The sequence below is a fragment of the Dromiciops gliroides genome, chromosome 6 (genome assembly GCF_019393635.1).
Source record: "Dromiciops gliroides isolate mDroGli1 chromosome 6, mDroGli1.pri, whole genome shotgun sequence".
Classification (NCBI taxonomy): domain Eukaryota; kingdom Metazoa; phylum Chordata; class Mammalia; order Microbiotheria; family Microbiotheriidae; genus Dromiciops; species Dromiciops gliroides.
In genome coordinates this window covers 49,393,724-49,420,185 of record NC_057866.1, presented here as the reverse complement: position 1 = coordinate 49,420,185, position 26,462 = coordinate 49,393,724, and the positions used below count along the sequence as shown (strand labels likewise).

General features: G+C 36.0%; 1 protein-coding gene across 2 annotated transcripts in view; it reads left to right on the top strand.

Annotated features, from left to right (window-relative positions):
- Positions 1 to 26,462, top strand: part of PRMT3 (protein arginine methyltransferase 3) — a 145,829-nt gene that overhangs the window by 69,052 nt on the left and 50,315 nt on the right. For both annotated transcript variants that reach the window (XM_043973313.1, XM_043973311.1), the window contains exons 11-12: positions 4,734 to 4,812; positions 24,824 to 25,011. In XM_043973313.1, coding sequence (XP_043829248.1) covers positions 4,734 to 4,812; positions 24,824 to 25,011 — 267 coding nt within the window. The remainder of the gene's footprint in view (positions 1 to 4,733; positions 4,813 to 24,823; positions 25,012 to 26,462) is intronic.

Here is a 26,462-nt window from a genome sequence, read left to right as displayed (position 1 = left end):
TAAATGTTTTGTATTAATAGCAAGTACCCTGTAAAATAATTCTAATTTTAAATACGAGTTATTGGCTAATTAATGACTTTCTTTAAATGTTTCTGTGTGTTGATATGGGAAGCTACTTTTACATATTTGTCCCAAAGATAATATGGTATTTTGCATACACACAATATTTAGTAAATATAGTTTAGCTGATTTGGAAGAGTAAAACTATAAGACCTTTTGCTGATTAGCATAAAGTCTCTAATGAAGTTGGCTAAAAATAATAAACATTTGAAATCATTCTTCTTTAATACTTGTCTTCCATTGAACAATTATAGATTTTAGAGCATTTTGTCCTTTTTTATCTTGTTTTAGCATAAAGCAGGCTAAGAAAAGAAAAAATTTTTCTAGCCTTTTCAGGTGTTATATTAGCCTACACTACTAAGAGGAGAGAGTCCATAACTCTCAGTATAAATTAGTGCCTGCTTTAAGCAGATGGCTTATTTGTGAGCTGTTTTATATCTGAAAATGTGCATTAGTTTTAATAAGCTGAATTGCTTGAATGACAAGAGACCAATGATTGCATACACAAATGACATTAACAAAAATCAAAGGAATTTTTTTAAGTTATTAAAATGTTCTATTAAGAGAAGCAACAGGCACTAACAAAGGTGAATGAGAGCAAGGGGGAAAAAGTGGTCAAACTTTTTTTTTAGTGTTTACAAATACATGAAAGATTTTTATTAGAATCCATTTCTTTTAAAGTTCTGTGATTATCATCTTAATCTTCAAATAAACTTTGTTTTCTGATGAAATTTTGATGTAATTGTTGATGACAATAAGTTTTGTATAAAACTTCAGTGAGAGCTGTATTTTTGTGAATTTCATTATGTTTATCTTTAGTCTTTTATGAAGCATCTGTATTTTTAGCATACAGTTTATCTTGCTTATGGAGAAGATTAAATACTTATTTCCATGCTTTTAAAAAATAACTTTCTCAGGGGCAGCCAGGTAGTGCGGTGGATAGAGCACCGGCCCTGGATTCAGGAGGACCTGAGTTCAAATGTGGCCTCAGACACTTGACACTTACTAGCTGTGTGACCCTGGGCAAGTCACTTAACCCTCATTGCCCCACAAATAAAAATAAAAATAACCTTTTTGTCCTGTAAGATAATAGTCTCAAGCACAAACCAAATGCCTTGCATGGAGCAAATTATATTTTCTTTGAAATGCAGCTATTATAATTTCTCTACAGGTGCCCAGCAGAGTAGGTACTATTTTTCTGATATTGCAAAGAGATGACTAAGATGTGCCTTACTCTAGAACAGGGCTTCTTAAACTTTTCCACTGATGACCCGTTTTGGCTTGAGAAATTTTTATTTGACCACTGGTATATAGGCATATAAAATAGTTATTCAAATCAAACTTTACTGTCAAATTTTATGTGACCCACAGTTTAAGAAGCTTTGTTCTAGAATAGTTAAGTTTGGATAAGAGTCTTAGCAGTTTAATGAGGTCTTTTAAACAGTTACAGTTCATGTAACGAGAAGGTTTTTAAGACTTTATAGTGTAGGGGCAGCTAGGTGGCGCAGTGGATAGAGCACCGACCCTGGATTCAGGAGTACCTCAGTTCAAATCCAGCCTCAGACACTTAACACTTACTAGCTGTGTGACCCTGGCAAGTCACTTAACCCCAATTGCCTCACTAAAAAAAAAAAAAAAAGACTTTATAGTGTGCTTATAGACTGGTGTATTTGAGGTATATGGTGGTGATGTGTTGTTTACATGTGCTATGATTTGTTATTCTTTCTCATCTAGAACTTAATCTAAAATAATTACTCAGAAACCTTGGAAATATTCTTTCTTGTATAATAGAAGTTATTCAACATTAATTAATTATTTTTTTAGGGAAAACACTGTGCCAGTCTGGGATGATATACAGTAAGGTGTTTCATGGTACAATGACATAACCCCAATTTTTTTGCTTTCATGTGACTTATAGTATAGTAGGGATGTGATAGCTAACCAAATTACTTCATTAGAATATCAGGTCTGGAATCAGGAAGACCTGAATAAAAATCTAGCTTCAGTGACCCTGGGCAAGTCACTTAACCTCTGTTTGCCTGTTTCCTCATCTGTAAAATGGGGTTGATGATAACACCTACCTCCCAGAGTTTTTGTGAGGATCAAATGAGATCATAATTATAAAGGTCTTAATATAGTGTCTGACGCATAGTAAGTATTTTTATTGTTCTTTAGTAATGTTCAATCCTGTCTAACTCTTCACAACCCCTTTCGGGAGGAGGGAGTCTCTTTGCAAAGATACTGGAGTGGTTTCCTGTTTCCTTCTCTAACTCATTCAAGTCATACTGCTAGTAAGTGTCTGAGATCAAATTTGAACTCAAATCTTGATTTCAGGCCCGGCGCTCTATCCACTGTGCCATTTAGATGCTCCATAGTAAGTACTATATGTTAGCTGTTATTATTATTAGCTATTTTACAAATTATAACCCATTAAACCCATATCTTTGAATTGCTGTGGTCAAAGAGATCTATCTCCCAGCAGCCATATTTATAATGAGTTTCTCTAAAATTAACTGGGCTGATCCTTTGGTGGCAGACATACAGGCTATCATTGGACCCTTGTTCAGAGCATTTCTATCTTGGTAGAGCCTGCTTGACTTTGCAATATACTAGAATAGTATTATCTCGATGTGTATCTCTCATTTTTGTTGTATTTCCTGAAAACAACATATTGTTGAATTGTGATTTTTAATCTGCTATCCATTTCTATTTTCACATTCATATTAAAAGCTTTAATTACTTGTTATATATTTTCCTCTTTCCTATTTTTCTTCACTTTCTCTCCCTATTTACTCTATCCCTCCTCACTCCTCTGCTTTATTTGTATGCTACCTTGCCCTCCTATTCCTTAACCTACTCATTCCTCTAATAGTCCCTCCCTCATCCCTTCCCCCCCATAATTCTTTTTTTTTTTTTGGCGGGGCAATGGGGGTTAAGTGACTTGTCCAGGGTCACACAGCTTGTAAGTGTCAAGTGTCTGAGGCCGGATTTGAACTCAGGTCCTCCTGACTCCAAGGCTGGTGCTCTATCCACTGCACCACCTAGTTGCCCCTCCCCACCTTAATTCTTAATGTACAAAGTCCCTCTATGATCCTATCCCTTTGCCCTCTTCTTTCTAAATGTAGACTTTTATATCCTTCTAAATGTATATGTTGCTCCCTCTCTAATCCATTTCTGATGATAGATAGATAAATAGATAGATAGTTTTTTTTTTAAGATCACATAATGGATGTTAGACAAGTTGATTTTAAGGTGTTGATGATACTGACAAGACCTTTCTGCAGACAATTGGAAATGAAGAATATCACTCGAGGTTAAAAATAGGGATTTTGGAGTTAACTGCATTGGAGTGATTATTAGGGATAAATGAGATTCATAAGAGAGGTAATATACAGAAGAGACCTAAGATCAGACTGTGAACAGCACACATTTTAAGAGGCAGAGAAGAGAGTGAAGAGTCGGTGAAGTAAATGAAAAAGAAGTAGGTAGAAAGTTAGGAGAAAGAACCAGGAGATGAGGTAGTACCAGGAGTTCCAGGAGAGAGTATCCACAAGGATGGTGGTGGTCCACAATGCCAAATCCTTCAGCGAAATAAGGAAGAATTAGGCCCATGTAGTTTGGAGGTCATTACTAATTTGTGAAAGAGCAATTTCATTCCAGTGGAAGGGAAAAAAGCTAGATTTCAAGGGATTGGGGAGAGAGTGAGTGATAAAGGAAGTTAGACATTGTTTGTAAACTTTTTAAGAAGTTGGCAAAGAAATCAAGAGTGGGTAGAAAAGCAGTTTTTATTCTTTTTTTTTTTTTCCTGTTGTGGACCTCTGGTGGTTTAGTGAAACCTATGTAATCTTTCTCAGAGTAATGTTTTTAAATGAGTAAAATAAAAGCCTAGAAATAAAAGGAAACCAATTGTAGTGAAATACACTTATCAAAATATTAACAAATTCAGTCCCCAGATTAAGAACTTCTGTGGTAGAAGGATAGAGAGAAGGCTTTTTTTGTTTGTTTGTTTGGTTAGACCTAAACATGTTTGTAGATAGATGGGAAGGACTTGATGTAGAGGGATAGATTGAAACTACATGATTGCTGGTGTTGGGAACTATATATGAGAAAGGGGATGATACTTGAGCAGGTTGCTTGGTGATAGAATCAAGGGTACATATGGATGTCTTTCCAAGGAATACCTCAAGCTGAGACAAGAGAAAAGTAGGAAAGAATGAATGGGTGGTGGCAATGAAAAAATCTGAGGAAATTGGCATAGTCTCTGTCTTTTTGATGAGGTAAAATGTTGGTTTATTTGCTACAATGGAGAAAAGAAAAGGTTTTGAGATAGGGTGTTAGTAAGAGCAGATGACTGTGGAGTAGCAGAGAAGAACTAGTTGAGGTTATGATGCCATCTTATTAAAATTTAATTAAGAACTTTCAGACTGGAAAATTGATAAAATAAGTATTCTGGAAGGTCAGTTGAAAAAACTTGTCCATGATCATACCCTGACCTGACTTTGATGACTGTCATGCTGACAGATTTAAGCTATATAGAATACTTGATATAATGAGATCTTACTGAATATTTAATTGCATATTATAAAACAGATTATTTATAATCCAAACTAACTTGATCATAGGTACTTGCATGTTTCTAAAATCCTTTTTTTTTTTTTTTTTTTGCTATGCAGGGCTATTTTCTCCTCTTTGAGTCTATGTTGGATTCTGTCATTTATGCAAAGGACAAATACCTGGCAAAGGGAGGATCAGGTTGGTATAGAATTCTTGTTTAAATAATCTATTTTTTGAATAACCCTTGGACTTTAAATAAACTAAGCATGACCGAGAAAATTGACATCAAACATGAAAGATACTTCCATTAGCAAAATCTTTAAGTCATTTGCTTATTGGATTGGTAGTAGAGCAGTCTATGAATTAGTCAGGTCTTCAAGTTATTGGTATCCTCAAAATCACTTTGTGTAAAATATTTAAAAATGGAGGAAGCTTTTAGATATTCCTCACTTACTACTATCAAGACCAAATCAGACAGAAGCTATTTTTCATTTTTATGTCATTTAGTTCCTTTCCCATATCATATTTTATAGTAAGGTGGATATTACTCACTTTAATGGCAAATTTTTCATAACCACTGAAAATATAACTTAGCTTCACAGTGACTTGTGATTTAACTGGGAACATTTAAAGTGTTTCATAATTAACCCCTTTAATCATTTAAAAAGCACAATAATTCAAATGATTAGATTTTTAAAATAATCTTTCTATTTTTGGAAGGCCTCCTTTCACGCCCCTTGAAAGTTTTCTTCAGGATCGTGCTTTAGAGTATAAGATGAACTTACTGTTAATCTTTTGTTAAACTAAAGATGGAAATACATAAAATATGCTAATTAAGTTGAATAACTCTTGTCTTTCTCCCTCCCTATCCCACACACCTATCTGAGGCACTGATAACAACATGAACATGTCTGTATTTCAAAGTGAAATAGTACATGAAAAATATTAATTGGATGCGATTGAAAGGGACTTACTTTAACTCTATATATCATAAAAGATATGTACCTCTTACCAGCTGGTGCCCTATGAAGTTATGTTGGTATTACTGTAATACCTGACATAGATGCTTTTAAAAGTCCAGGAAGAGGGGCAGCTAGGTGGCGCAGTGGATAGAGCACCGGCCCTGGAGTCAGGAGTACCTGAGTTCAAATTCGGCCTCAGACACTTAACACTTGCTAGCTGTGTGACTCTGGGCAAGTCACTTAACCCCAATTGCCTCACCAAAAAAAAAAAAAAAGAAAAGTCCAGGAAGGTAGAGAGAAATATGATTCATTTAGAAGATGATAACATTTTTAAAAGTTGGCGTGGGGGAAGAGTTAGATAAGGGACAGTCTTTTCTCTCTTTGTTCCATTTAATCCAGTATAATCAAAATATCTGATTACCCTTTGGTAATATTGTCAGCCATGTGTTTCTATGGGAATATTCTATTATAATGCAATATAGTGGTCATGATCCGTGCATGCAGAGAAGAAATGCAGGAAACCATATCAAGACCTCCACGTGGTATTCATCGATCTTAAAATTTCAGTGACTGGCAGCTACTTAATAAGTTTGTATTGAATTCTCAAGAAGTTCATTAGAATCCTTAGGCTTATGTATGGTATGGCTGATCAGGTTAAGGTGATGAAGCAGTATCGAAACTATTTCCCATTACTAGAGGAATGAAGCTTTACTATATAATAGGTGTATTTCTGTTCATTCTGGTTTTTCTTTTTTTTAAATTATGAACAAATAATATGTGTTTTTGTATTCATACTAAGATAGACAAAAAAGGATTGTACATGGCACTGCAAATCCCTATACTTTAGAGCTTATGCTTCTTAAGTATGTAACAAATTCACTGTGTAACATGTAACCTGTAACTTTCAAGTCTGTCCTGCTTATCTGTGATTCTTTCTGACTTTTCTGTTTTTTTCTGTGCATTTAAAAAAAAAGTCTTTCAGTGAGAATTCTGTTTGCCATTCTATCCCACATCTCCCTACTCTCTCCACTTAAAACATACAAAAACCCCAAACCCTATAAAGTATGCATAGTTAATGAAAACAGATTGAAACATTGGTGATGACTGAAAATGTTTGTCTTATTTGGCATCTTGATTTTTTTGATTCTCTGTCAGAATCGGGATACAGATGCTTCAGCCACAGTTCTCCACAACTATGGTTAGTCATGGCATTGAACCAAATTCTGAAGTCTTTCAGAATTGTTTGTCTTTTCAGCCCTTGTTTGAATTTTTTTTTCAACAAAAATTTACTTTTTCTCCTCCCAACTCATTGAAAAAGAAAAACAAGACTCTTCTAACAATTATACATAGTCAAGCAAAACAAATACCCACCTGGTGTCCAAAAATATTCCTCAATTTTGCCTCTTGAATCCATCACTTTTTTTGTTGCGAGATGGGTAAAATACTTCATTAATAGTCCTGTGGAATCATGGTTGGTAATTTTTGTTTTTCTTTACACTATTATTGTTTAAATTGTTCTCTTTCTGTTCATTTCATTCAGTATCAGTTCATGCATGTCTTCCCAGATTCCTTTGAAACTCCCTTTTCTCATTTCTTGTGATATGATAATTATTCTACCACATTCTTGTACTATAATTTGTTCAGTTATTGATCAGTAGTCCATTTTCATTTCTTCGTCACTACAAAAAGAACAACTATAACTATTGTTGCACATAAAAGTCTATTTCTTTATTTAATTGCTTTGGGGTATAGACACAGTAGAGATATCATTTGATCAAAAGGTATACATAACTTAATGACTTTTTGAGCATTGCTTTCCAGACCAGCTAGACAAATTCATAGCTCCACAAAATTACAGTCCCTATTATCCTGCAACCTAACACCTGATTTCCCATTTTTTTTACCAGTCTGATGAGTACGAGGTAGAACCTCAGTTGTGTTATTCTGCATTTCTCTAATTTTAAATGATTTGCTGTATTTTTAAATGGTTGTTGATAACCTGGATATTTTCCTTTGAATATTGTCTTTTTGTAATTCTTTGACCCTTTATCTATTGGGGAATAGCTCTTATTCTTACATATTTGAATAAGTTCCATATATATCTTAGCTAAGTTGCCTTTATCAAAACTTGCTGAAAAGAATTTTTTCCCTAGTTAATTGACTTCCTTCTAATTTCAACTATTGGTTTTGTTTGTACAAAACCTTTTAAATATTATATAATTTTAATTGTCCATTTTGTCTTCATTGGTTATCCCTATTCCTTCTTTAGCCATGAAATCTTTCCTTCTGCATACTTATGAAAGGTATCTCCTTCATTACTCCTCTAACTTGTTTATGACATGACCACTTTTAACTGACAATTATGTATTTGAAGCTTCTTTTAATGTATGGTGTGAGGTGTTGATTTAGACCTCATTTTTCTCAAGTTGCCTTCATTTTTTTTTCACTTTTTGTTAAATAAGTGCTTACCCCTAGAATTGATATCTATAGGTTTAGTGAACACTAAGCTACTGTGTGTGCTTCTGTGTATTGTGTACTTAATCTTTGACAGTGATCAACTTTTCCATTTTTTAACCAGTACAGGTAGCTTATAGTTTTTTTATTTAATTTTATTATTTTCCAGTTACATATTACATATAAAGATAGTTTTCAACATTTGTTTTCACTGGATTTTTAGTTCCAAATTTTTCTTTTCTCCCCCCTTCCCTTCCCTCCCTCCTCTTCAAGACAGAAAGCAGTCTGATATAGGTTGTATTTGTACAATCACATCAAACATATTTCTACATTAGTCATCTTGTGAAAGAAGAATCAGAGCACAAAGGAAAAACCTCAAACAAGAAGGAAAAAGAACAGTCCAAAAGTAGAAACAGTATGATTCAGTCTGCATCCATAGTTGAGAATATTTTCTATCACGAGTTCTTTGAAACTGTTTTGGATTATTGCACTGCTAAGAAGAGCCAAGTCTATCCCCATTGTTCATCACACAATGTTGCTGTTACTGTGTACAATGTTCTCCTGCTCAGTTAGCATCAGTTTATGTAAGTCCTTCCAGGTTTCTCTGAACTCCTCCTGCTCATTGTTTCTTATAGCACAGTAGTGTTCCATTACATTCATATACCACAACTTGTTTAGCCATTTGCCTATTGATGGACATTCCCTTGATTTCCAATTCTTTGCCACCACAAAGAGAGCTGCTTTAAATATTTTTGTATGTGTGGGTCCTTTTCCCTTTTCTTTGGTCTCTTTGGGATACAGACCTAGCAGTGGTACCACTGGATCAAAGAGTATGAACAGTCTCATAGCCCTTTGGGCATAGTTCCAAATTGCTCTCCAGAATGGTTGGATTAGTTCACAGCTCCACCAACAATACATTAGTGTTCCAATTTTTCCACAGCTTCTCTAACATTTATTATTTTCCTTCTTTGTCATATTAGCCAATCTGATAGGTGTGAGGTGGTACCTCAAAGTTGTTTTAATCTGCATTTCTCTGATCAGTAGTGATATAGAGCATTTTTTCACATGGTAATAGATGATAGCTTATAGTTTTGATGATTGCTACTTTGTATATAGGTTCTGGCTTCTTAAACTGTGTGTCGTAATCCCATATGGGATCGCATAATTGAATGTGGGGGTCGCAAAACATTTGGCATTAGTAAAAGGTTATGTATACCTATTTTATATACCTATACACCCAGGATTGCATAAAAATTTAAGAAACCCTGGTATAGGTTAAAATCCTATACTCCTAGATCCCCTTCTTTCACACTTTTCCCCCCCATTATTTCCCTTGAGATTCTTGAACTTTGGTTTCCTCCTGATGCTACTCATTTTTATACATTTTTGATTGAGGACACAGAATACAACTTACTTTAAAAACAAATATTAAAAGCACCTTTAAAAAATCCTTAAATGGCACTAACTGGCATAGGCAACAATCATGGCCATGGCCTCAGGTAAAGTCTAGAGAATGAGAATGGGCACGAAGGAAGGAAACTGGTGCAAGAAAGGAGAAGTGGCTTGCCTTGGGTCATATATGTAACAGCTGGCAGAGCTGGGATTTGAGCCAAGGTGATATGGTTCCTAATCTGGTACAGGACAGACTAGAAAAAAAGAACTGAAAGACATAAAAGAGGATCATTTTGGAGAACCCTGAACAACATGAGGATTTTCCTAACTAACTGGAGGTTCTTGGTAATTTGTGATTGCCCTCTTAACTTTTCATTGAATAGACTTTTTTTTTTTTTTTTTGGTGAGGCAATTGGGGTTAAGTGACTTGCCCAGGGTCACACAGCTAGTAAGTGTTAAGTGTCTGAGGCCGTATTTGAACTCAGGTCCTCCTGAATCCAGGGCCGGTGCTCCACTGCGCCACCTAGCTGTCCGAATATACATTTTTTTAAAAAGCATGGAGGGAATTGTGTGGTCATAAGGGGTCATTTATTTTCCTTCAAGGCTTAAAACAAGCTAATTCCTATAACAGAGTAAGGCTGACTACATCTCCAGACACAGCAGGGAAGAAAGGGCTGAGGACTATAGCTGGTGTCACTCTGGGATTACATTGAGCTTGGTCTGAAGGATTCCACTGAGGCATCTATGAGGAAGAAGTTACTAAAGCAATAGTACCTGTAATAGCAGACATCCTGGGCTTTATAGAAAGTACAGGATTTGGAGTACAACCCCAGGTTTGAACCCTGCGAAGGCACTTAATAACTGAGTGGCAATGGACAAGTCACCCAGGCTTTCTGAGCTTCATTTTCCCCAGTTTTAAAATGAGGATAATACTTGCACAGCCTTTAGCACTGGCTTGTTTTAAAAGACTGTGTAATTGGGTTACTCTTGTTTTGTCACCCAATTCTCCTGAATTCAATAAGCACGTTATTCTTTGTCCTGGTGTGCCAGTAACACAAGCCTGAAGTGACACAAACAAAATAGTACCTAGAAGGAGCTTATAACTTTATAAATGAAAAGCCTAATAAAACACGGTCAGCTCATAAGTGCTTCTTATATCTCCTGTCATCAAAGAGTTCTAATATGCTTTGGAAGCACCTATTTGTAAACAATTAATATGTATTTATTCATCAGAGTTGGTCTTAAATGACCTAGATCAGGCACCTGTTTGTCTCTTTTATTTTTTTCAAATTGATGTTATTGCATCAGTGTGATTATTCCACTAAGTAATGCAAATTACAGATATCTGTCCACCTCGAATGTCTCTTGTCCTGTATTTTAATATCTACTGGATTCAGTCTAATGGAATTTGTAATAAATATCAAGTCTTATACTTCAGTTGAAAAGATCAGGTTCTCAAGTACAAGACTGGTGAGGCATACATGGTAAGCATTTTCGTCTAAAAAAGATCTTGGGGATCTAACATACTACAAGCTAACTATGAATCGGTGTGCTAATGTGACAACCAAAGGAAGTTAATGTGGGTTTTGACTACGTTAAGGCAAGAGTAGCTTCCATAAATTAGGAGATGATAGCCCTTCTTTATTTTGCTTTGGCCAGATAATATCTGGAATGTTGTGGTTGGTTCTAGATGCCACAGTTTAGGTCATGCATTGATAAGCTGAAAGCAGCCAGAATTGTAAAAGGGCCCAGAGTCCATGTTGTATGAGAATTAGCCTAGAGAAAAGAATTTGGGGGGTGGGAAGGGCCACTGATAGTGAAGGTCTGTCATGTGGGGTTTGTCTCCAGAAGGTAAAGCCAGTTACAGCGTGCGAAATATGCCAAGGCAAAGTTAGGTGTCATATCCAGGAAAGTTTGTAATCAGTGAAATCATCCTTAAATTGAATGGACTACCTTAGGAAGTAGCGAGTTGCCCCTCATTGGAGGATTTAAGAGATTAGATGAATACTTAACTGGTGTATTATAGTTGTGATTCCTTCTCTGGCCCGGAATGGACTACCTGGCTAGTGAGATCCTCTTCAACTGTAAAGTTCTGTGATCTTTAGAACGATAACAGTAAAATAATAGAATTAATGGGATCTACTTGAGGCCATGTCAACTCTTGGATGAAAATCCTAATCTTGATGTCACAAAAACTGGATGTGAGTGCCAGCTCTAACAGTTGATAGCTATAAACCTAGACAAATCTCCTAGGCTCTCTGAGCTACAGTTTTTCTCATGTGTAAACTGAAGAAAATAATACTTGCACTGTCTACCTCTCAGTGTTGCTGTTCTCAGGAAATTGCTTTGTAAACATAAAGCATTAATTAAATGTTAGTATTTTTGCTGCTGTTTTTTAAAAATCAGGTTTTGCCAAATATTTTAGAAGGGGGCACTCTAAATTCCAACTATGATTTTTTTTTTAAATACAACTTTACAACATGTTACAACTGGAAAAATTGATGGTGATATAAAAATTGAGAACTTTCTCTCCAAATTTTGTATCCTACACATTATTTTGCATGTATATTCATTCCTTAGTTATTTAAGTGCAAACAGTAGGCATTCAAATGAAGAGACTTATTTCTTGGATGTCAACACTTTTTTTTTGGTGAGGCATTTGGGGTTAAGTGACTTGCCCAGGCTCACACAGCTAGTAAGTGTCAAGTGTCTGAGGCTGGATTTGAACTTAGGTCCTCCTGACTCCAGGGCCAGTTCTCTATCTACTGTGCCACCTAGCTGCCCCTGAGACTTAATTCTTAATGATCAAGTGAATATTATCCTTTAGAATAATCAGTTTGGGAGGTAATATACTTATTCCAGTGATGCTTCCATTACTCAAAACATGTTTGGGCAGCTCCTTAAGGAATTGCCTTCAGATCCTGTTTGATTAAATTTGTTTCACAGTCACCCTTTGGTTTTGGTCAGAAAACTATGGCTTCAGGGGCGGCTAGGTGGCACAGTGGACAGAGCACCGGCCCTGGAGTCAGGAGTACCTGAGTTCAAATCCGGCCTCAGACACTTATCACTTACTAGCTGTGTGACCTTGGGCAAGTCACTTAACTCCAATTGCCTCACTTTAAAAAAAAAAAAAAGAAAGAAAACTATGGCTTCACTTGATTCGATAGATTTGGTACTGATTTTTTTTTAACTGTTTCCAAAAAACATTTCTGTCTTTAAAGGGCAAACTGTCATTGCTACTGAGGAGATTCAAAAGATTATTTTGTATGAAATAACGCAGTTTTAAAAGGAACCCTCCAAAGGTTTTTAGCCATGGCAATAGCACTAAAATAAATGCAGTCTTCTGAAGTGAATCCTTTGAAGAAGGATAATAACATTCATTTGGATATATAAATTCTTGTATTTATGATGAAGGGATTTTTTGTTTGCTTTAAAATATTTTATTTGTTGTAATCAGCCAGAATCTGCCTTATCACCTTCCTACCCCAACCCTCCCCCTCAATTGAGAAAATAGGAAAAACAAAACCCAATACAAACATGTATAGTCGATCAAAATAAATTTCTACATGGGTTATGTCCAAAAACATTTGTCTCATTCTTCATTCTGAGTTCTTCTGTTTCAGGAGGGTGAGTAGCATGTTTCATCATTAATCCTCTGAAGATCAGTGCAGTAATATTCCTTCACATTTATACACTATAATTTGGTTTTTTTACTTAAGACTGATCCCTCCCTTAATATTTCCTCCCTTTCATTTTCCTCCCCTCTTCATCCATTTCCCTCCTATTAACTGTTGAGTGAAATAGACTTTGTATTCAACTCTGTGTGTGGATTCTTCCTTCTTGTGACCAGTTCAGATGAATGAGTTTCAAATGTCAGCTGCTCCCCCTATTTTCTTCTTTGTTTGTATAGCTATCTACTTGTGCATCCCAGTTATGTGAGATAATTTTCCCTAACCTTCCTTTCCCTCCATGTTCTCCCCAGTGTATTCCTTTCCCCCCTCTTTCCATTCTTAAGATCATCAAGATATAACAGAACCATTCCCAAACCTTTTCTTATTGGACCCCCTCTATCTTCTTGTCCTTAGCAGAGATAGCAAACCGCTTTGGCTCTCTCTGATTGGCCAATAAGTCCCAACCCAAACCTTTGCTGGTCATTGTTTGGGTTTTGGTGGCTCTGAGTGACTGTAAATAGCAATTGTTTCTGTTCTAGCCAGAAACATTAATGGTCTTACCCTCCCGGATTGTTTTTTGTTTTGTTTTGTTTTGTTTTTTGGAATAGATTAAAGAGGCCTTCTATTGCCTCATTTCTTCTTTTTTTTTTCCCCATATAAATATTTTATTATTTTCCAGTTATATGTAGAGATAGTTTTCAACATTTGTTTTTATAAGATTTCTAGTTTCAAATTTTTCTCCCTCCCCAAGACAGCAAGTAATCTGATATACCTTATATATGTGCAATCACATTAAACATATTTCTGTATTAGTCATGTTATGAGAGAAGAATCAAAGCAAAAAGGAAAAACCTCAAAAAAGAAAAACAACAATAAAAAACCCAATAGAAATAGTACAGTTCGATCTGCATCTAGATTCCACAGTTCTTTTTTTCTTTTCTGGATTTGGAGAGCATTTTCCATCATGAATCCTTTGGAACTATCTTGGACCATTGTATTGCTGAGAAGAATCAAGTCTATCACAGTTGATCAATACACAGTGTTGTTGATAATGTGTACAATGTTCTCCTGGTTCTGCTCATCTCACTCATCATCAGTGTATGCAAGTCCTTCCATTTTGCCTCATTTCTTAATGATTTCTTTATCACTGAATGGGTGTTGCCTTCCCACTGCATCTGGGGCCATCTCCACTGGTTCTGATTTATGTCTTGCCACTGGACTCAGATTCTTGTGGAGAGAGTGAGGCTGGTGATTTTGCACAGCCCTGCCTCCCTTAAATCCAATTAACTTGAAAGTTGAGACATCATCTTCCTGATGTTAGTCCTTTTCGAAAGCTAAAGGCAAATGTAACATTGCTCTCAGACTCAGTTGCTGTGTTGGTTAGTTTTGCTGGTGTGTGGTGGTTTATTTTTTTTAATTTTTTGCTCTAAGGGATGATAAATGCTCTCTGAAGAGGCTTAAAGGAAGGAATATAATTGAAAAGCACAATCACCAAAATTTAAATTTGGCAGCTATCTGGACAAATACATAATGAAGGAATACAGCCTCTGCCTGAAAACCAGAAGAAACCCACCATCTCTCAAGGCATCCCTTTCCTTCATTCTTCTTTTGGACTGCTCTAATTATTAGGAATTTTCCCTGAAATTAAGCTGAAATTGGTGCTTTGCAACTTCCCTCCTTAGTTCCTAGTTCTGACCTCTAAGGCCAAATACAGCCAGTCTTTCCACATGGTAGATCTTCACAGAGTTGAACATAACTATCTCCTTAAGCCTTCTTTTCTTGAGTATTCTTCCCCAATCCTTTCAGCCAGTTCCCAAATAATAAGGACTCAATACTAAGTCCTTCACTACCTGGTTTCCCTCCTTTAGTAATGTCTTTCTTAAACTGCAGAAACTAAACTCCCTGCTCAGAGTGAATGAAGGTGGCACAAAAAAACCCGAAGATAGTTTTTTTTAAAGAAAGAAAAGTTCACGTGCCTTTACAAGTCTACCTCTTATTTGTTAGTAGGTGGACTGTGTTGTTGATCTTCTCATTTGAGGTAATGTCTGTTAGACCTATAATTTCAATGGTTTAGGGAACTCCAAGGGAGAAGCTTTCTCTACAAGGGCCAGGAAAAGCCTTCTTTATAAATTGTGGGCCTAGAGCGTTCCTTAAAGTACTCTGAGATTTAGTGATTTGCCCAAGGTCCATCTTACAGGCTCTGAGGCCAGCTTTCTAGCCATGACTCCACATTTCTTCTCAATAGCTATGAAATTTCTTTGAAAACTTCAAAGTAAAAGCTTTATGTTATTATTCATTACAATTGTGGGAAATCATTTAACTTTATTTCTAAAGGAGATGACCAAAAGAAAAGGGTGGCACTAATTGTGGCATTCTGAAAACTGCTATTTCTGAGGCTTCTAACTGTATCAGTCCATAAATCAGACAGCAGGAGAGGTCTAGGCAACATAAGACATAATTCTCAGTAGCTCAAGTAGGTCACCTATTTAGAGAATATGTTGGTTTTAAGTTTTGTCAACTTCCACCTTGTAACTTTCAAAGTTTAGTGAATATTAAAGTAAATGGTTTCCTTTTCTAACAGACCAAACTTTTTTGTTTGTTTTTAAAGCATAATTGTAGATCATCTATTTAATAAAAAATTCTTTGAAAATTGATTTTTAAAATTTATCTAAAGAAATTATTAGCTTTTAAAAGCATAATTCCTTCAAAAAAGATGAATTTTGGGGACAGCTAGGTAGTAAAGTGGATAAATCACTGGCCCTGGATTCAGGAGGACCCGAGTTCAAATCTAGCCCCAGACACTGGGCGAGTCACTTAACTCTCATTGCCCCCCACCCCAAAGATGAATTTTCATCTGTATTACCATAAAATGTTAGTTATTTCCTTCCTTTCAATCAGCAAGTATTTATTAGGCACTTACTATGTGCCAGGCACTGAGCTAGGCACTAGGCATGGGAATACAATGAATGAAACAAGCTCTACTAGGAAGGAGCTTACATTCTAATGGGAGATACTAAGTAATACATATGTGAGTATATGCAGAATAAATATAAAGAGAATAAATGCAAATAAATGCTCTCAGATGCTCAAATAAATTTGTGATCCCAGTCATTCCAGAGTTACTTTCAACAATGGCAATTGTACCTTCTCTCTGTCTGCCCATCTTCTTGTCCATGTTCTCCCTGGGGAATCTACCCAATATTCTGGAGGCCTTCTTTTTCTCCCAACACTGTTGGGATACCAGGACAGTACTTTGGACGTATGCACTTTGTTTTTTTTTTTTTTTTGGTGGGGCAATGGGGGTTAAGTGACTTGCCCAAGGTCACACAGCTAGTAAGTATCAAGTGTCTGAGGCCGGATTTGAACTCAGGAACTCCTGAATCCAGGGATATGCACTTTTATAAACTGCTTTTCAGCAGCATTCTGGAGTGTTAGTGAATAATAGTTTAAAGCAAACCTTCTTAAACTGTGGGTCATGACTCCATAACTGAATGTGGGGTTGTGAAAAATTTGACAACAGTAAAAGGTTATATATACCTATTTTATATACTTATATACTCAGGGTTTTGTAAAAATTTCTTGGGCGAAAAGGAGTTGCAAGTGGAAAAAGTTTCAGAAGCCTTGCTTTAAACCAGAAATGATTTTGACATCAGCTGGACATTAGGAAGGGGTGAGTGCAGCTTATCTCATTGAATTGTTTCCAGTACAAGATATCATGCCCCACTGAGGGAACAATTAATCAATGATGAACATTTATTAAGCACCTATTATGTGCCCGGAACTATGCTAAGTACTGGGCATACAAAAAGAGGAAAAAGATAGTCCTTACCCTCAGGGAGGCAGACAACATGCAAACAAATCTACACAAAGCAAGCTGTCTACAGGATAAATAGGAAATAATTAACAGGGGGAAAGCACTAGAATTAAGAAGGGCTGGCTGGGTGAGACTTCCAGTAAAAGGTGGGGTTTTAGTTGGGACTTAAAAGAAACCAGGGAGTTCAGTAGTTAGGACAGTGGAAGGAGAGCTTTCCCAGCATGAGGAACAGAACATGAGATGAGTGTCTTGTTCCAGGAGCAGCCAGAGGCCAGGGTCACTGCATCAAAGAGTACATAGCAAGGAATGTGGTGTAAGAGGACTGGAAAGGTGGGAGGTGGCCTTCAAAATAGTAAGTAGTCATCTTTGTTAAATCAGTCTGTTTCTGTTTTAAAGATTTTAGTTGTTTAATTATATCCCCAACTTAGGAAATTTTTGTTTTAAAGTAAAGGCGGGGTTAATTTTAGGGTCTGGTTTGGTTTTGTGGTTGAGGGATATTATTAAGTCAGAATATCAGTTATCACTCAAAATTGATTATAGCCATGTCCACCTCATCCTAAGAATTCAATGACATAGTTTAGTACAATGGAAGGTATTCTATATTTGGTATATTTGGATCTGTATTTCTGTATTTAGAATCCAATCTCCAATTCCACTATTTTCCATCTCTATGATCTTTGGTAGTAATTTAACATCTTTCAGCCTACCTTTTCCTCATCTGTTAAAGAGGAGGTTATATTACAGTGACCTCTAAAATGTCCCTTGTAGTATAAAGTATGTGATTGATGATTAAACTCTTGTTTGTTTTTTGTGGGGCAGTGAGGGTTACATGACTTGCCCAGGGTCACACAGCTAGTAAGTGTCAAGTGTCTGAGATAATATTTGAACTCAGGTCCTCCTGAATCCAGGGCTAGTGCTTTATCCACTCTGCCACTTAGCTGCCCCTTGTGCTTTTTTTAAAGTATTTTTTCCAGTTACATGTAAAGATAGTTTTCCATATTTGTTTTTATAAGATTTTGAGTTCCAAATTTTTCTTTCCTCCTTCCCCAAAACAGTAACCAATCTGACATAGGTTATATATGTACAATCATGTACAAACATATTTCTACATTAGTCATGTTGTGAAAGAAGAATCAGAAAAAAAGGGAAAAACCTCAAGAAAGAAAAAAAGTTTTAAAAAGTAAAAATAGTATACTTCAATCTGCATTCAGACTTCATAGTTTTTTCTGAATGTGGAGAGCATTTTCCATCATGAGTCTTTTGGAATTGTCTTGGATCATTGTCTTGCTGAGAAGAGCTAAGTCTATTACAGTTGATCATCACACAGTGTTGCTCTTGCTGTATACAATGTTCTCCTGGTTCTGCTCACTTCACTCAGCATCAATTCCTGTAAGTTTTTTTCCAGATTTTTCTGAAATCTGCCTGCTCATCATTTCTTTCGGCATAATAGTATTCCCTCACAGTCATATACCACAACTTGTTCAGTCATTCCCCAATTGATGGGCATTCCTTCGATTTCCAATTCTTTGCCTCCACAGAAAGAGCAGCTATAAATATTTTTGTACATGTGGGTCCTTTTCCCTTTTTTGTGATTTCTTTGGGAAAAAGACCTAATAGTGGTCTTGCTGGGTCAAAGCCTGTGCACAGTTTTATAGCCCTTTAGGACCTGAACTTTAAGGAATACTCTTAAGACCACAAGTTATAGAAAGGGCTTTTCCCAGACTTTATAGAGAAAGCTTCTACCCTGGAGTTCCCTAAACCAATGAAATTATATGTCCAACAGACATTCTCAACTAAGAAGATCAACATGACAGTCAACCTACTAACAAATAAGAGGCCTCTCAGAGTTGTGCCTTGGGCTGTGTGGAAGAGAGTGCCTTTGTTTCAAAAGGTCTATGACTGTTATATCCTTAAAATATGCCTTCTGAATCCTTCATTTGTTTTAAATTGAATTTTATTGTCAGTACCATTGAAAAGTACTTTAAAAAACATAATAGACTACGATGGAAACTTTTGTTTCCTTATCACTTTGAATGCTATGGAGATACAGTCTCAGTGGCCATTGAATCCCTCAGTGATTCTTCTAAGACAGCAGCAAAGCTATCCTACACTAGTCTCGCTAGTACAAGGAACTATCTGACCCACTGTTTCTAACCCCCCCCCCCCCCGCCCCCCACCTCACTGATTTCTCTTCCAGGAGATTGACAGTATTCTGTAATCTATGCTTCTCCTGCTTCTCCTTCTTAAAGTAATAACAATTATGGTGGTGGTGGTGGTGACTGGCATATTGTTCCTTTATATCTGGCAAAGTGCTAACAATTCTAGTTTGGATATTTTTCTCAGGCATATATCAGATCTTCTTTTACCACCTTTTTCTTCTGAATAGCTCCAAGAAAATTTTTTATCACTCTCTCTATTTCATTCTTCCATCATTAATCAAAAAGTGGCCATAATGGTAAGCATAAATGTAATGCTTTTGATAGATATAAAATACTTGAGATTCTAGAGTTGGATGACACCTAAAAGGTCACATAGCTGAATTCTTTCTTTCCCATGGAAAAGAAAGTAAACTTGTGGAATACATGTCATATAACATAATGAATGATCAGTATTCTCAATCTCTGAAGCCTTTGAATGTTCCTTTTAGAATTCTTCTGCAAATCTCCAACCTATCATTAAATCTGCTTTCCTCCAGCTATCCTCGTTTAATTTTAAAATATGTGTGTATAGGGGCGGCTGGGTGGCGCAGTGGATAGAGCACCGGCCCTGGAATCAGGAGTACCTGAGTTCAAATCCGGCCTCAGACACATAACACTTACTAGCTGTGTGACCCTGGGCAAGTCACTTAACCCCAATTGCCTCACTAAAAAAAAAAAAATGTGTGTATATCTTTGGTTATCTCATTGTTTTGTTTAATAGTGTCACAGCAGTCTTGTTTTTCATTTTATATGTACCATATTTCAGCTATATTTTGGGTTAAATGTGATTTTTATTCTATGGAATAAAAGCAGTATGGTAACTAGATAGTGGATAGTGCACTGGGATTGGAGCAAGGCAAACCCCAGTTCTGATCTCACTGCAGACTTTAGACAAGCTGCTTTACCACTTAGGACATAAGGCAGCTTCCTGGACTTTATTTGCTTGGACATAAAGAAGATGTCATCTATGTTAGTAGATGATTCTCCAACACAGGGACTTCCACATCCAGATGAAATCACAGATTCTTTACTTATTCCGTGGAAAATATAAATTACATATCCTGTATAACAATTGGTAAAGAGGGGGTGTGCTTTTCAATGAAGTTAGCATTTGTAAGATGGAGCCTTCTTGAATAATATTCTGACTGTTAATATGTATGTAATAGTTTTTGTCTTCATTTGTTATGAAATGCCATGATACCTAGTCATGTATGAATTTCAGTTCCTTTTATTCCCTGCTACTTCAAATATATATATATACACATATATGGATACACACACATATAAGGCATACCTCATTTTATTGTGCTTTGCTGATGCTGTGAGGTTTTTGGTTTTTTATATAATTTGAAGGTTTGTAGCAACCCTGTGTGAAGCAAGTCTGTCAGCTCCATTTTTGTAATAGCACGTGCTATTATTGTGTCTCTCTATCACATTTTGGCAGCTCTTACAGTATTTCAAACTCTTTGTCTGTGTTGAGTGATCTTTAATGTTACTCTTGTAATTGTTTGGGAGCACCAAGAACTGCAGCCATATAAAATGAGGAACTCAGTCAATAAATGTACCTCATGTGCTGACTGCTCCACCACCTGGGACATCCCTTGTCTCTCTCCCTCTCCAGGGTGGCCACAGCCGCTCCCAGCCTTCAGCAACCACCACCCTGATCAGTCAGCAGCCACCAATATTGAGGGAAGACCCTCCACCAGCAAAAAGATTCCAACTCGCTAAAGGCTCAGACGAGAGGGTTAGCATTTTTTTTTAGCAATAAAGTATTTTTAAATTAAGGGATGTACACTGGTTTTTTTACATGATGCTATTGCACAGCTAATTCACTACAGTGTAGTGAAAACCTAACTTTTAAAAATGTACTGGGAAACCAACAAATTTGTCTTACTTTAATAAGATAGTCACTTTATTGCAGTGGTCTGAAACCTAACCCACAATACCTCTGAGTTATGCTTGTATATACTCATGTCTGTGTATGTATTTGAATATTATCTCTATCACCATTTTTCTCGTTAATGGACTTCAATGATGGACTTCTGTTTTCCCATGTTTTTAGGACCCTAAGTAATAAAAAACAATTTAGCTTGACTTCTGTACCTACAAATAATACTCAACTGTCTTCCGTTCTTTTTCTTTTCCCCTGCACCCTCTAGTTGCTTATCTATTACCAGTTGATGGTGGTATTCACTTGAAATTATTTCTACAAGCTTGCGATATTATAATATTTTTCTTTAATATTCCAAAGTTTGTGAGCCATTTCTGAGAAATAAAGGATTTCCCATCTTAATCTATTCACCACGTGAGATGTTCTTGTGACAAATGAATTCTGGGCACTGAGTCGAGAAGGACACAGATGTCAAAGCCATGAATTTGTAAACGCGCTGCTAACAGTGTGCTTTGTCCAATCAGCACTTTGTTAATTTCACCTGTGAGAAGGAATAATTATTCAATTATAGCTTCTATCAGACCAAAATCAAATGACAAATGTGTCAGAATCAGAAGGTAAAAGGAGTGGCAAATGGCTATTTTTTTTTTAAACAGCTGTGAGAGAGTTGGAAATAGAGGAAATCTGATCAGTACTTAGGAATTAATTTAAGTATTTTTAAACCTTTTTCATTTTAAGACAAAAAAATGTAAAATCTCTTAGAAAAAGTAAAATCACTTTACATTTGATCTGTTTATGAAAATATGTTGATGTTTCTAAATTAAATAACTTTTGTAGAAATAACTATTAAAACAATAAATGAACTTTTTCTGGAAAAATAAATAATTTTCATAATAGTAATTCTAATTCATAAGAATATTTAGATGTGGAACTAAGGAGCATTTGTAGAAGCCCCTCAAGGTTACTTCATAAAATTACAAAATTGAAGCGTTTTCTAAACATTTTGTAGGAACTTGACCAGCTTTTATTAGTACACTAAAGCAGTGTGTGTGTGTGTGTGTGTGTGTGTGTATGTGTGTGTATGTGTGTGTGTAAATTTATTTACATGTAAGACTTGTTTATTTTTTTGTCAGTGCGCTACAGATGAAAGTTAAATTTTGGCATGTACTATAAATATCCTCTAATTGAACTTTAAACTTTACCAACATCAATTACAAGTGTTATTTCTAATTTAAGTAGTTGACTTCTGGACATTTACAAGATACCATTAAGCTGATTGAAAACATTTCCAAAAAATAATTATCTATCTATAAGACATGTTATAAGTTAGGATGGAAATAGTGGACCTATACAAGCATAACTGAAAGGGATTCTTTTAGATATTTGACAAGCATGTGTGTGTGTCTCATTTTACCCCTAGTGTTGTTCATAACCAATACCTTTTTTAAGCTTTGTTGGTAGGATTTAGGAAAGGGTGTGTGTGTGACCCATGGAATTATCTTTTTTTTTTCCCCATTAAGCTTTCTTTTCCCAAATTACATGTAAATTCAAATTTTGACATCAAATTTTTAAAAAAATCTTTGTATTCCAAATTCTCTTCCTCCTTCCCCCTGCCCTAGAACTTACAATTCACTATAAGCTACACATGAGCAGTCATGCAGAAGATTTCCACATGATCCAGGTTGTGAAAGAAAACAGACAAAAACAAAACTTCAGATAAAGGAACTAACAAACAAAAAATAATTATGCTTGGATCTGTATTCAGACACCATCACTTCTCTCTCTGTAGATGGACTGCATTTTTCATAGGACCTTCAGAGTTGTCTTGGATCATTGCATGGCTGAAAATAAGCAAGTCATTCATAGCAGATCATCTTACAGTATTGCTATTATTTTGTATACAGTACATTTCACGTTGCATCAGCTCATGTAGGTCTTTGCTTGTTTTACTGATAGCATCTTGCTCATCATTTTTTTTAATATAGTAAACTACAGACCCATGCAGTTATCACTAAAAACTTTCTTTAAACAAAATTGCTTTCAGCTTTCACTGAGAGAAAGCTACTTGTGATTACCAAAAAGAGTTCAAAATTCAGGGCACCAAAGTTACTGGTACAATACAGTTGCTATACCTTCCTAATGAAGCAAATGGAGAAAGTTCAGAAAATACTCAGCAATATCCATTAATACCAGATATTCTTTCTTATGTAATTGTTGTTAGGTGTAGAAAAATAAACTGTTTTCTTTATTGGAAACATAATAATTGCTCCTGCTGACCATTTAGCTTGTTATTAGTTCTCGTAGGGATAGATTAATGAGAAGCTTATCTGACTTCTACTTCCTTAGACCCTATAAAAAAGAAATAGGAAACTTTTGTATTTTTCTTATGTAGGAAACTATCTTTACTTTCAGAGTGCGTTGGTTAATTAGATCTATGGTATAAATTACATTCCACAGCTTTATGGAACATGTGATGGATAAATGTGGGCCTTGAAGTTAGAAAGACTCAGCTTCAAGCTTTGCTTCTGACAGAAGGAATTTAACCTGTTAGTGCTTGCAAGAATTGGGACCTTAAGCTACCTTTGAGTTGCTGATGACCTTGGCGGAGTGAAATGTATTTCTGTACTGGAACTGGCCTGGAAAGTCTGACATCCCACCCTCCACAATAATTTTGCTATTAACTCCCATGATTATCTTTCTCTTTGTTTTTATTTTTTGATGTGGGAGAAAAGGAGTTATATTTCAATTTTTCTTTTACTTTGTGATGTTCTAATAAGCTTCTTTTTTTTAAATCTTTAAAAAACTCAAACATTGTTGGGAGAAAAAAGGAAACTTTAGACTACTTTATGAAGGAAAAAAAAATCACAAAAAAGTCTCCTAATATTTTGAACACTGGAATGGAGTATTTGGTGTTACCTTTCACAATAGATAGCTGAACTCATATGCACTGTTGATGTAAAACTATTCATTTTCATTACTTTTTTTTTTTCAGGGCAATGAGGGTTAAGTGACTTGCCAAAGGTCACACAGCTAGTAAGTGTCAAGTGTCTGAGGCCAAATTTGAACTCAGGTCCTCCTGAATCCAGGGCTGGTGTGCCACCTAGCTGCCTCGATTTTCATTACTTTTTAAAAACGGATTACATTTTTCCTAAATTGTTTCTTAGTGTTTAAAGGAATTAAGGCTATAAAGTAAACTTGAATATTTTAATAAGTGACACTTAGAAAACTTCCCTCTGACTTTATTTTAATGATTTCAGTCACCTGATCCTGTCATAAATGATATTATATCCACTTTCTGAGGTAGTGGTGCAGTCCCCACTGCCATTGTGAATGGCTGTATTCTAAGGAGGCTACCATGGAGCTTAGTTTGAGGGCTTTTTCTGAGCATTGCAAAACCAAGACAAAATCTGAAGACCATTCTTTTTTTTGGGGGGGGGGTGGTGGTTGTGAGGCAATTGGGGTTAAGTGACTTGCCCAGGGTCACACAGTTAGTAAGTGTCAAGTGTCTGAGGCTGGATTTGAACTGTGGTCCTTCTGAATCCAGGGCCGGTGCTCTATCTACTGTGACACCTATCTGTCCCAGAAGATCATTCTTACTAGCTAGGTAACCATGGACAAGCCACTTAACTCCCCTGAACCTCATTTTCCTCATCTGAAAAATGAGGGCATTGGATTGTATCATCTCTTGGGTCTTTCCACCTGTGACATTCTGGTCATTTTCATCATTCAAAGAGGTCAAGCCTTACCAATTCACATTACATATTTGTTTAATTTTAGATGGAAGTGATAGTAATTACTGATATATGGTATATATTCTTTTTTTACAGTCTACCCTGACATTTGCACAATCAGCTTAGTGGCAGTGGGAGATCCAAGCAAGCATGCAGATAGGATTGCTTTCTGGGATAATGTCTATGGCTTCAACATGTCGTGTATGAAGAAAGCAGTTCTTCCAGAAGCAGTTGTGGAAGTTTTGGACCCAAAGACAGTTATTTCAGAACCCTGTGACATTAAGGTACTATGCCAAATATATATACACATTTATCTTTTTGTTTCCATCTGCTAAATATTTGCATTTAATCCACTAATTTTTTCATGGGCCACCAAACTGCTAAACTGTTTCCCAGTCTCTACTCATAATATTGCCTTTAAATTCATAATCCTTACATGCTGGTTTCACTGTGTCATGCCTTCTTGATCACTTCATAGTCTATAAAATTCAAACTACTCATACTCAGTTTCATAGTCCTTCAGGTCAGACTGTGCATGTATTGCTTTGTTTATCTTTCTCTACTTTCTGGCTCCCTTATCTTGGGTCAGGTAAGGCAAAACATTTCCTTCTGTTTCTTCTGCAATTCTTCTGTTTCCACCTTCTGATCTAAATGAGTTTTTTTTTCTGTATAGTATCCTGCCACATCATAACTCCCATTTAACCCTAGGTTTCCCTTATTCACTGTTGTTTTCAGCGTCTGCCTTCCTGAGCTTTTCTTAGATCAAGTGGTAGCAAGGAATTTATTCACAAAACTTAAGCTCTATAACAGTGTTCTAATTTTGCAGTTATATCTTTCTATACTTTATAATTGTCCCCTTTGCCATGTTGATTTATGTTAAGGAGTCAAACTATGTTCAATAACTGTGTTACAAGATAGTGTAGTAACTGCAGAGTAGAAATTCACCTAGCTTTCCTTGACCACACCCTAGATGTTTCTTCTTTTCCTCCTTCCTATAGGTTAATCAAATAACAGTTGATTGAGGAATTTAAGGCCAAAATTATATCTTCTATCTCTTGTGTCCACACTCCAACCCTAAAGCACTTAATACTTTGATGTGCACAAAATAGGGAGGGTATTCACTAAATGTTGTTTACTCAGCATTGTGTAACAGAAATTAAGCTCTTTAACAAAAGCTCACAAAGCAGAATTGGGGCCACTCTGATGATCCTAGAGTAGTTTGATGCACGACTTTGTGGATACATTCTTATATATTCAGATATTTATCTTCATCTCTTTTTCCCAGGGGAGGAGTGCCATAGAGGTAGTCAGTTCAGCCCTAAGGCTGGAAAGGGAAAGGGGAAACTAATTTCGCTCTCTAGTGATCCCTTTGCTTACTGCCAAGAACTGCAAGAAATAAATGGTAGAGAATTTTAAGACCAGAAGTATTGAAAGTGCTTGATTAGGACATAAGCTTTCTAATACTTAACATTATACTTATTAAATTATTTCTTTAGTAATTCCTTAAATACAGATACATTTTTCTTATTTGACTACTTCTGAATTTCTAACAGATTTCCCCTCCTCCCCCCAAAAAATCTAAGAGAAGCCTTAATTACCAGAAGCTTTTTGAATTTTAAGCATATGTGTATCAGGTTTGCAGAGTCTATATTTATTTGTATGTTTATTTATTTTTCAGTTGTTTCAACAAACATTTATTTTATGTTTTCCAATTACATGTAAGGGTAGTTTTCAA